At 36.5% G+C, this 10,533-nt stretch overlaps 1 protein-coding gene and 1 pseudogene across 2 annotated transcripts; one reads left to right on the top strand and one right to left on the bottom strand.

Annotated features, from left to right (window-relative positions):
• The first annotated feature begins 1,309 nt into the window (after nt 1–1,309).
• LOC117613110 (ABC transporter F family member 5-like) lies at nt 1,310–5,936 on the top strand. Its single transcript, XM_034341757.1, has 9 exons — nt 1,310–2,427; nt 2,872–3,213; nt 3,713–3,853; nt 3,960–4,139; nt 4,308–4,463; nt 4,612–4,713; nt 4,822–4,950; nt 5,407–5,511; nt 5,599–5,936. The coding sequence occupies exons 1-9, from the start codon at nt 1,525–1,527 to the stop codon at nt 5,692–5,694; spliced, it is 2,154 nt and encodes a 717-aa protein (XP_034197648.1). The 5' UTR covers nt 1,310–1,524; the 3' UTR covers nt 5,695–5,936.
• A 351-nt stretch (nt 5,937–6,287) lies between these two features.
• Nucleotides 6,288–8,714, bottom strand: LOC117613109 (annotated as a pseudogene). The gene is made up of 4 exons (XR_004583663.1): nt 8,371–8,714; nt 8,149–8,255; nt 7,084–7,265; nt 6,288–6,717 (listed from the first exon to the last, which is right to left on the bottom strand). The product of XR_004583663.1 is annotated as a 60S ribosomal protein L6-like (transcript).
• Nucleotides 8,715–10,533: the final 1,819 nt, after the last annotated feature.

Here is a 10,533-nt window from a genome sequence, read left to right as displayed (position 1 = left end):
GGTTTGCTCGTATATCTCTCTAGCAGACCACAACTCCTCCACTACTTTTCTTCCTTACATCAACATAATGGTTAGTAGTATAGATAATAGTGCAGCACAAAAAAAAAATTATACCTGAGAGCTTCTCGTGCTGATAACGTGTTATAAAATGAACGGGGATATGTGCGAATATTGAGCTGCACGTAAAGTAGATGAGACACAGCATTTAACGAGGTTCGGCTATGCCTACGTCCTCGGAGAGCAGCAGCAATAACTTTTCACTATATAAAATAATATGGCTGCAACTTTAGTGTTTACAATATGTGTGGCTTACTGAATTTTCTCTCTAGGAGAATTTCTCTCTGCTCTCTTTCTCTTCACTCACTCACCCTCTTTCTTCCTTCTCTTCCTCTTCTGTCATTTTCATCTCTCATTACAAGCAAATATAATGCCTATTTATAGGCAAAGCAAATGGCTTTTCAATATAGAGAGGCTTGGTTTGGTGGGTGTGTGGTTTGATTTTGTGTTGGACTTGAATGTTAGTTGGCTATGTGGGCTTCACCCATTCTTCTTTACAACAAGAATGTATTTTACTTCTAATTTTCAGAGGTAAACTGTACAATGGATGACATTGACTTTTATACGGTGCGGGTTCGAATTTGGAACTAAAATTTTGAGTCTTTATTCTTGTTTTTATTTTTTCTCTATATATAATAATAAATATGAAAACTCTCTCTGAATGTGGACAGGATTTTACGAAAATTTTCAGTCGTTAATTCTTTGCTTTGTTTTATTAACTCTTTTTTGTAATCTTGATGTTAATTTTTCATTTTTATCAATTTGATTATCGTGCTGAGGTGATTTTTGGTTCAAATTTGAGACCAGTGATTATCGTGTCAAGATAATTATTATTATTTTAATATAAGAGATAGTCTAAACTACAAAAGGGACACACGTTTTTCATAAAGATGCAGATCAACGTCCTTTTTAACTAAACTAAACCCGTTAACGTGCTGAGTTGATTAAATCACAACACAAATATAAAAAGGAAAGTTAAATGGGATTAACAAACATAAAAGGTTGCCATTGACAATATAGAACATACTTCTAACAAAAACAAAAAATATAGTATATACCGTCTTCGGCTACCATTTTCCAATATCGTAAACAATGATAAATAGAAAAAGATTTGAAGCAAAAAGAAAAAAAAAGAAAAGAAAAGACAATTAGAATAAAAACAGAAAACCAGTAGTGTATAAAAAGAACGCTTATTTTCTATCCTGTCTCTGTCTCTCTCTAACTATTTTTACGAGGGTATTTTGAAGTCCACACATTTCACCAATATATTCGTATTCGTGGGCTGAGAGTTTCTCTCACAGGGACCGAGAGAGAAACTCAACACTCTGCCCTCTACTTCTCTTTCTCTCTCACTTCATTCTCACACCTTAATATTTCTCCAATTCACGTCCACCAAAACTTGTGCTTATCTTCTCCGAAGCCTCTCACTCACCAAAAAAATTTCCCCCGCTTTCTCACTTCCCGGCCATGGATTTGACTTCTAAGATTCACCGCCTTGACCTCCGCTCGAGCTTCCTCACTGGTTCAACCCCTTTCGATGCCCGAATGACCGCTTTCCCACCTCGGCTTTGCTCAGTTTCAATTCGAATAGCTGCTCAATCAACTAGAGGTAACAACACCAATTCTATCAAAACCACTCATTTATACAAACCCAGAAGGCCGAATGCTAAAATTCCAACCCGGATATCGGCTTTGGCCGTCGAAACATCGGTAGCCGAAACTACGGCCGATAACGATATTGAATCTTTGTTTTCGGATAATTCTAAGAATGAATTTGAGCATAAACGTGGTAAAAAGAATTCAAATTCCGGGGCTTCAGGTATTTCTTCTGGTGTTAAGCTTGAAAATGTGAGGAAGAGCTATAAGGGTGTGACTGTATTGAAAGATGTGAGTTGGGAAGTGAAAAAGGGGGACAAAGTTGGATTGGTAGGTGTAAATGGAGCAGGGAAAACAACCCAAATGAGAATTATTGCTGGTTTAGAAGAACCCGATTCTGGGAATGTAATAAAGGCGAAACCCAATATGAAAATTGCGTTTTTGAGTCAAGAATTCGAGGTTTCGTTGAGCAGGACAGTGAAGGAGGAGTTTATGAGTGCGTTTAAGGAGGAGATGGAGATAGCAGAGAAGTTGGAGAAGGTTCAAAAGGCGTTGGAGAATTCGGTTAATGATTTGGAGTTGATGGGAAGGCTTTTGGATGAGTTTGATAAGCTTCAGAATCGGGCACAGGCAGTTGACTTGGATATGGTTGATGCAAAGATTAATAAGTTGATGCCTGAACTTGGGTTTGCTCCGGAGGATTCGGATAGATTGGTGGCCTCATTTAGCAGTGGTTGGCAGATGAGAATGTCACTTGGAAAGATTTTACTTCAGGTATATTAACTATCCTATTCATCAGGGGTATTTTATGTGTTGGATGATCTATGTTGGTGTAGGAAGCTGAATATTAGCTTCAAGTTTTTCTTATGCATGGATGGATATCTTTCTACATGATTTTCATTCTTGCTACGACAGTATTATGCCCCTTTTTGTTATTGCAGAAAATGGTTTCAGGGCAATTGTTTATTAGTAGTTTATAAGGAAATTGCTAACATAAACTTCTGAAGAGCGAAATGCTGTTTCCAACAAATATTTGTTTCATACAACTTATGATATTTGTTTATGTGAGGCGAATATGACAAACAACACAAAAAGTTAGCAGACTAATCATTAGTGGTTTAATCCATTTTTCACATGGTAATATGGATAGAATGTGTAAGCTGACTTAGAATGTTTAGTGGTTCAACTGTTGATCATTGCACCATGTTTTATCTTCAGGAGCCGGATTTACTACTCTTGGATGAGCCGACTAATCACCTTGACCTTGACACAATTGAGTGGCTTGAGGATTATCTCAATCAGCAAGATGTGCCAATGGTTATCATATCTCATGATCGAGCTTTTCTTGATCAGTTGTGTACAAAAATAGTGGAAACTGATATGGGTGTCTCCAGGACATATGATGGAAATTACTCTGAGTATTTTATTGCAAAGGCAGCATGGATTGAAACTCAAAATGCTGCTTGGGAGAAGCAGCAGAAGGAAATTGAGCAGACAAAAGACTTGATACAAAGGTTGGGTGCTGGAGCAAATTCCGGCCGTGCTTCTTCCGCTGAAAAGGTACACTGAGATTTACCAGACTAGCACATAAATTGAGGTGCAATTCCAAAAGAAACTAAATACACCAATCTAACCTGGACAATTAGTTACAGTTGGATGGTGTTGCATCATTTTCTCTGTTTAACAACAATACAACCTAGCTGCTTTAATTTTCTTTTCTCAGTCATGAACACTTAAGAGTGGTGAGAAATATTCATTCCAAAACAATTTGTTTCTCAAACTGTTCGTTCAGTGGGCTTGTAGTCTGTCTCATCCAATCATTGTTGTTTAGCCAAACAAACTAAATGTTGCATAAACTTTTCTTTATTTAATTTTTGATACCTAATGCTTCTTGTTCATCATGATACTCAATAGAAATGCTAAACATACATGATTGCTAATTATATCTATTTGATGTCCCTAAAATATTTGTATGTATTGCTCTCTATGGCATGATATTTAATCATTTTACTGCCCACTTCAATTCTTTATCTAACACTCTCTCCCTTGCCAACAACAGAAGCTGGAGAAACTTCAGGAAGAGGATCTAATTGAAAGGCCGTTCCAGAGGAAACAAATGAAGATCAGGTTTCCTGAGCGGGGACGAAGCGGAAGATTTGTTGCAACAATAAAGAATCTGGAATTCGGCTTTGAGGATAAGGTGGGTTGACATATGTATTTTTAAACTATTCATCTGCAAATTTTATACTTTGTTGAAGAGAAATGGGACAAGTAGTTAATATTTGTCAATCTGTGATTTGTACCAGGTCCTATTTAACAGGGCAAATCTTACAATTGAAAGGGGAGAGAAAATTGCCATTATTGGCCCAAATGGATGTGGAAAGAGTACTTTGCTGAAACTAATAATGGGTTTACAAAAGCCAATAGCAGGTGAAGTTGAGATTGGCGAGCATAATGTCCTCCCAAACTATTTTGAGCAAAATCAGGTGCGTTACTATAATTTATATAATGGTAATTTGATTTAATTAATACCTTCATGCTTCTAGATTTCCTCACATTAATTTTTATTTCCATTTTATCTAAGTTTCTTTGTTTTTTACAATTTGCTTTGCGTGGCAATATTGCTGGTGTTAACCTATTTCATGTATTTTTAGGCTGAGGCACTTGATTTAAATAAAACAGTGCTTGAGACTGTAGAAGAAGCTGCAGAGGACTGGAGACTTGATGATATAAAGGGTCTCCTTGGGCGTTGTAATTTCAAATCTGATATGCTTGATAGAAAGGTTTCCCTCTTGAGTGGTGGCGAGAAGGTAATTTAAAGGGATTGTAACTGAAATTTGTCAGTTCTTTGTACCTAAGTAAATGTGTCAATATCCCAAAACAAATGGAGGGCAAGAAAGAATCAATTGATTGCTGAACAAGATGATGGTTTAACAGTTTGTCGTTCACTTTTGTTAGGCACGCCTTGCCTTTTGCAAGTTCATGGTAAAGCCATCGACTCTGCTAGTTCTGGATGAACCAACAAATCACTTGGATATTCCTTCAAAAGAGATGCTTGAGGTATATCTCACATTTTTCTTTCCATTCTCTGTCTACAATGAATGTTTTGTATTACTTCAGCTTCTCAGCATCACTTGCCTATAATATGGCCTCTAATTGTTACTTCAGGAGGCAATAACGGAGTACAAGGGCACTGTCATCACAGTTTCTCATGACCGATACTTCATAAAGCAAATAGTTAATAGAGTAGTGGAAGTTAAAGATCGCAAGTTGCAAAATTATGCAGGCGATTACAATGTAAGCATTCTATCTACCCGTACTGTACCCGAATTAAAGTATGTAATTCATGGATTTATCTTAATAATTTTCAAAAAGAAATAGGCTGAAGTCGAAGATTTTATCAGCATCTTGCAGCTGAGCCTCAACCAAATTATGATTCATGAAGTATTTAACTTGATAGTTTACTCAGATTGATCCTCCTTAGCAGATTGTTATGCCCTTAATTGTCGTCCTAGGATGATTTGATACCATCATATCAATTTCCTAATTAGTCAAGTAACAAAGTAGAATTATCATGCCGTGACATGGATCCGTTTGCTTAATCCTTCTTTCATTTGTAATCTAAGCAGACAGAAAACTTATTGAGCAGTTGTGATCCCATTTAGAGAGTCTGGAGTTTATTCAAACACTAAATTGATTATGCAGTTGCTTATTTGATCAGTGATTCTAACCTTGAACTTTTATGACCTGCAGTATTATCTGGAGAAGAATCTTGATGCTAGGGAAAGGGAGCTTGAGCGCGAGGCAGAGATTGAAGAAAAGGCTCCGAAAGTGAAAGCCAAATCGAAGATGTCTAAGGTAAGCTTTTGTCCATTATGAAATGAAGAAATTCATATATTTCAGTGCAGCAATCTGAGCCGATACTATGTTTGTTTTCCTCTATAGGCTGAAAAGGAAGCTCGGAAGAAGCAAAAGATGCAGGCATTTCAGCAAGCAAAGTCAAAATCAAAAGGAACAAAGAATGCCAAGAGATGGAATTAAGTGAACCTTTTGAGTATCATTGAAGATCCTCCACATTGAGCTAATTTTATTTCTTCTAGGAATAGGAGATGAAGTGGCCTTTTGTGACCCAGCTATTCATGTATATATATAATATATATAACAGTTGACATATTAATAGATTTACAGGTTTTGATTTAGAACCAAGGCTGCAACACGAATCCTGTACCCGAAGCTTCTGCGTTTTGTTAATAATGGCAAAAGGATGAGAACAAGTTTGATTATACTGTTTAGAGTTTAGAGTTTAGAGTTTTAGATCATTCACACATGAAACCTTGCTTCTTCACTTCTCAAACTAAGCCCTACAGTAGACCTACCTAAATAAACCACTAACTCTCTGTGTTAGATCATGTTTAAAAGAGAGCCAATGATCAATTAGTTTAACGACACCCAATCTCCGTGTTTGCGGTCTTGAGTTCAAATCTGTGTTCGCGGTCTTGACACCCAATCTCCGTGTTTGCGGTCTTGAGTTCAAATTTTACGAGCTACAGCCTAATCACCAAAAAAAAAGAAAAAAAGAAGAAGAAAGAGATGAAGGGTCTGAGAGAATTTGATCAAAGTTAATTAAAACTCAATAATGCAATCCATGCATTCTTTGATATAAAAAAACTTTTTGCACTAGTAGCAAAAGAAAAACTTACACTATGCACCACTAAAGTGTGATGATCTACTTAAGATAACAGCTTAGTGAGATAAAAGACGAATATACCCTTACAACTCTAAAACAAATAAAATACATCATGTTGGATATGCCGACAAAATGAAAACATAAAACCGCTGAGAAATCTTAAACAGACAGTCTAAGCCCAGAAAATTCTCAAGAGTAAGTAATAAAAACGAGATAATCATCTAAAAGACAAGCTCGTGCGGCTTCATGTCTGACTTAAGAGAGAATCTCGCTGCTAAGTATGTCTTCAAGTCTGGGACGGCGTCAATCGACTTTATCAATGAGGCATCCACACTTTTCTGATCATCTTTCTTTTCTTGTGGGAACACATTCTTTTCCTACAATTTGTTGTTGGGAAAATATTAATACAAGCAAGAAATTATTCAACCGGAAGCTGGCATGTTAATGGACACTATTCTCTAACATTTAGGAGACTCCTGGATAAAAAAACTTAAAAATAACAAGAATAAAAGGATCCAAGCAGTAGCAAGCAGATGATGTCCTATGAAGAATTAAAAGTTACTTTATTTACTGAAAGGAGTGGAGAGATGCAATGAAAAGGGAGACCAGAAATTATAGAATGTCTGATCAAAATTAAAGAATTAAGAGACACTGATGGCATTGTGACATTGTACAACAATACAATTCCATATAGACAACAGCAATAACAGATATAAATTTTCTGAAGAAATTATAAAACTAACCTCTTTCTCTGCCTCAAAAAATTCTCCCTCTCCCTTATTTTTCTTCTTCTCCACTTGCTTTGCAAAGTATTTGTCATCAAACTTCTCGACATTCACCCCAGAAATGTCAACCTTGGTGGAAGTGGCAATCACATAGGACTGGTTCACGCGTCTCAAAGGAACACCATTAATTTTGAATGGCCCTGCAATGGCATACAACAAGCATTCAAGTTAGAAATAATACACTTCCCTGAATGTACCTATGAAAAAAAAAAAAGAGTATAGAATTAAAAGCCCTTTATAACAGGTCTAGTGAAGCTACATTTGAAATTTTATGTACACTCACAAAAACTTGTAATGGAACAGAGATAATATTTTTTAAGCAGAAACACATCCACTTTAAAGTAATTGTGTGATTAGACATTTGGTGACATTTTGTAAATTGATGCAATCACATATGCTGGTACAGAAGGGTGATTCCCTTGGCTTCTACACCTTTATCTTTCCCCAAAATATCCCCCTTATAAACAATAAAACTTTATTTTCCATGAATGATTCCATCTTTGGTGAAATTTCAGGTGATAAAAAAAACACGCACAATGGCAATTAGTGCCGACTACCCTATTGAACTATGGTACTACCCCACTCAAACTATCTATGACCCTCAAACTATCTACTTTACAGGAGAGCAGCAATCTCACAAGCACAGTGTGCATGGGAAGGGTATAGTTTTCCAACTTTTCAAAGAAAGAACGAACCTTCTTTGTTGCAAAAATGTAACCAGTGCTGCCACTAAACCACCTAGTCGGGGCAGTGGTTATTAGATAATCTGAAGTCCAAATCAACTTGTTTTAGAGAATTCAAATGTACCTATTGTAACAATTCACATTAAGTTGAGGAAACTTGACACGAAGAAAATACACTATTCCTACCTTAATACATTAAAAAACCAATAACAACAATAACTGAACATTCTAAGACTCTTTTGATGAACTTTCACAAACCTTTCAACTAAAACCAAAAACAACCCAAAACACAAATACAGACGCAGAAATGGACGAACTGAAAATGAAAATGGACGCTCACCAGTAACGAGAAGCAACCCAGATGGAAGCTGCTTAAGAAAAACAACTCTCTTGCCCTTAAACCTTCCCGCCAATATAATCAACACCGTACCTGGTGTAACACTAGCCCTACAAAAATACAACCAATTTAAAATATGCGTGTATATATATATATATATATAAAACAAATTAAACCCATTTTCTACTTTTAAAAAACTAAAAGTAGGGAATAATATAAGAGAACCTGAGCTTGGTAGGCTTGAGCTTGCGCTTGTTGACGAGCGGCTTCTTGACGTCATCGGCAGGGTAGAACTTGGGGGCCTTTTCCGGCCCGGTCTCAGCCGTTGGCTTCGGGTCATGGCGGGGAAAAACGCCGCCGTTTTTGGCCTTGATGGCCCAAAGGCCGCGCTTGTGTTACATCTTGGACCTGGAGAACTTGCCCACCCCACGAATCAGATCTGGGTTTCGAGTCTTTCTGGGAAGTCTAGCTTTGCCGCCATTGCCACCACTCTCTCTCTCTGAAACCGATGGCTTGCAAAGAGAGAGAAAAAGGTGCAGACTCGGGAGCCGGTGGTGAGTACCTGAAGTTTAAACCCTAAAAATTATTTTAAAATTATTCTTGTTTCTGCTAAATCAACCTTAAAATTAGCTGAATACACCACCTAATATTTTAATTAAAATGTAAAATTAACTAGGTGCCGTCTAATATTTTAATTAAAATATAAAATTAACTAAGGGTAATGTATTCAATTAGGATTATCAAGCGTTTAAAAAGATTTAAAAAATCCAGGTGTATTTAATTTGGATTTATACAAACTTTAAAAGAGGTTTTACAAGTCTGGGTGTATTCAATTTCGACTTGTATGAACATTTAAAAAGTCCATTCAAATATGGGTATATTCAATTAGGATTATAAAAAAGTTGAATCAAATCTAGGTGCATTTGAAATGCCATATATTTGGAAGGATTTCATTAAGTGATAAATTTTCGTAGGTTTTAAGGGGAGAGTTATAAATAACAAAGACAATAATAAATCCAACCTCCCCCCAAGTATTTCATCAGACGTTTTTCTCTCGCCCTAGCTTTTCTCTCTGCAACAGAAGACGAACAACTTCCTTCCTCTATCTGTGAAGGTATGCTCCCTATTTTTTCTTTGATCAATACCTCTTTGGGTTTTCTTTTTCCATGATTTTTCTTCATCGTGTTTTTCTTGTTATTAGGTTATAGTTTGGGGTTAGAGTTTATGCTTGTTACTAGGGTTTATACTTGTTTTTCTTCTGAAATATCTCTATACGACTTTATAAGAATTGTTCATTGAATCACTAGATAGAAAATTGAAATAATTGACAACCTTATAAGAGTTTGTATGTCTTCTTGGTGGTGGTGTCGACCTCACAGCGTCAATTTGCAAGTGTTGACGAAGTCTGGGATGAAGATGGCGTCGATGACGGCTGGTGGTGACTGATGGGAAGAAGACGATGGCGTCTACGACGTAGCTGTGTTAATGGCATTGCGACGTCGATGGCTGGTAGGTACGTATGAGGAGTAGAAAGGTGAGAAAGGGAGTGTTTCAGAGAGCTCATGAGGGTTTCAAGGAAGGAGAGAGGAACTCATGAGGTTTCAAGGAGGGAGATATAAGATTTTCACACAGACACGGAGAAATCTGAATTTTAGGTCGGGGTTAAGCCGCCCCTTTTGTTTAGCATGTTTTAAAAGACGACGCTTGTTAATTGACAAGTGTCGTGTTTTAAAAATCAACCCAGCACAACTCCACTTTAGTAGTGTATAAGATGATATACTATGACGATTTTACAAAACCGTCGTCTTTTAAAACACAACGATGGTTTTAAGGTGCACCGTCGTCTATTTTGAGTCGTAGATTAACTAAATTGTAGTAGTGTCTATCTATTTCTGAATTTGAAAGATGTTGCGCTTGGAGTTTTCTCATTACAACTACAAAGAACAAGGAACCATATCAGCTAAAGAAATTATAGAAGTCTGGAATAAAAGCCATACAAATCTTAAGAAAGTTTATTAAAAAATTATAAGAAGTATTCTGAAAGTCTATCAAGTTCTATACGAATTCTAAAGTTCCATCAAGTTCTATGAAAGCTAGCACTTAAACAAAATCTTTTTAAACGCTATAGAATCCTAATTGAATACACCCCCTAAGTATATCATATTTAACTACCAAAAATACCTCTGATACACCATAATACTCCTAATAGGCATTCTTTAATTTTTAATCTTTTAAATAATTTAAAATAAAGTAAAATAATATTTTAACAAAAAACTCTCCCTGACTCTTCCCCTTCTCGACTCACCCCCATCCCTGACACCCTAGCCACCATTTGTACTTCAACTCGAATGGCAACTCATCAAAACCCAATTCTCAAATGCAAGAATC

The sequence above is a fragment of the Prunus dulcis genome, unplaced genomic scaffold (assembly GCF_902201215.1).
Source record: "Prunus dulcis unplaced genomic scaffold, ALMONDv2, whole genome shotgun sequence".
NCBI classification, from domain to species: domain Eukaryota; kingdom Viridiplantae; phylum Streptophyta; class Magnoliopsida; order Rosales; family Rosaceae; genus Prunus; species Prunus dulcis.
Note: the sequence above shows the minus strand (reverse complement) of the source record. Positions and strands in the feature narration are given on the sequence as shown.

Excerpts from the sequence above, each read along its gene's own strand:
- LOC117613110 (XM_034341757.1), top strand. The coding sequence starts at position 1,525 with ATGGATTTGACTTCTAAGATTCACCGCCTTGACCTCCGCTCGAGCTTC. Across the intron at positions 3,854-3,959 it reads AATTCGGCTTTGAGGATAAG|GTCCTATTTAACAGGGCAAA; the intron begins GTGGGTTGACAT and ends GATTTGTACCAG. Across the intron at positions 5,512-5,598 it reads CCAAATCGAAGATGTCTAAG|GCTGAAAAGGAAGCTCGGAA; the intron begins GTAAGCTTTTGT and ends TTTCCTCTATAG.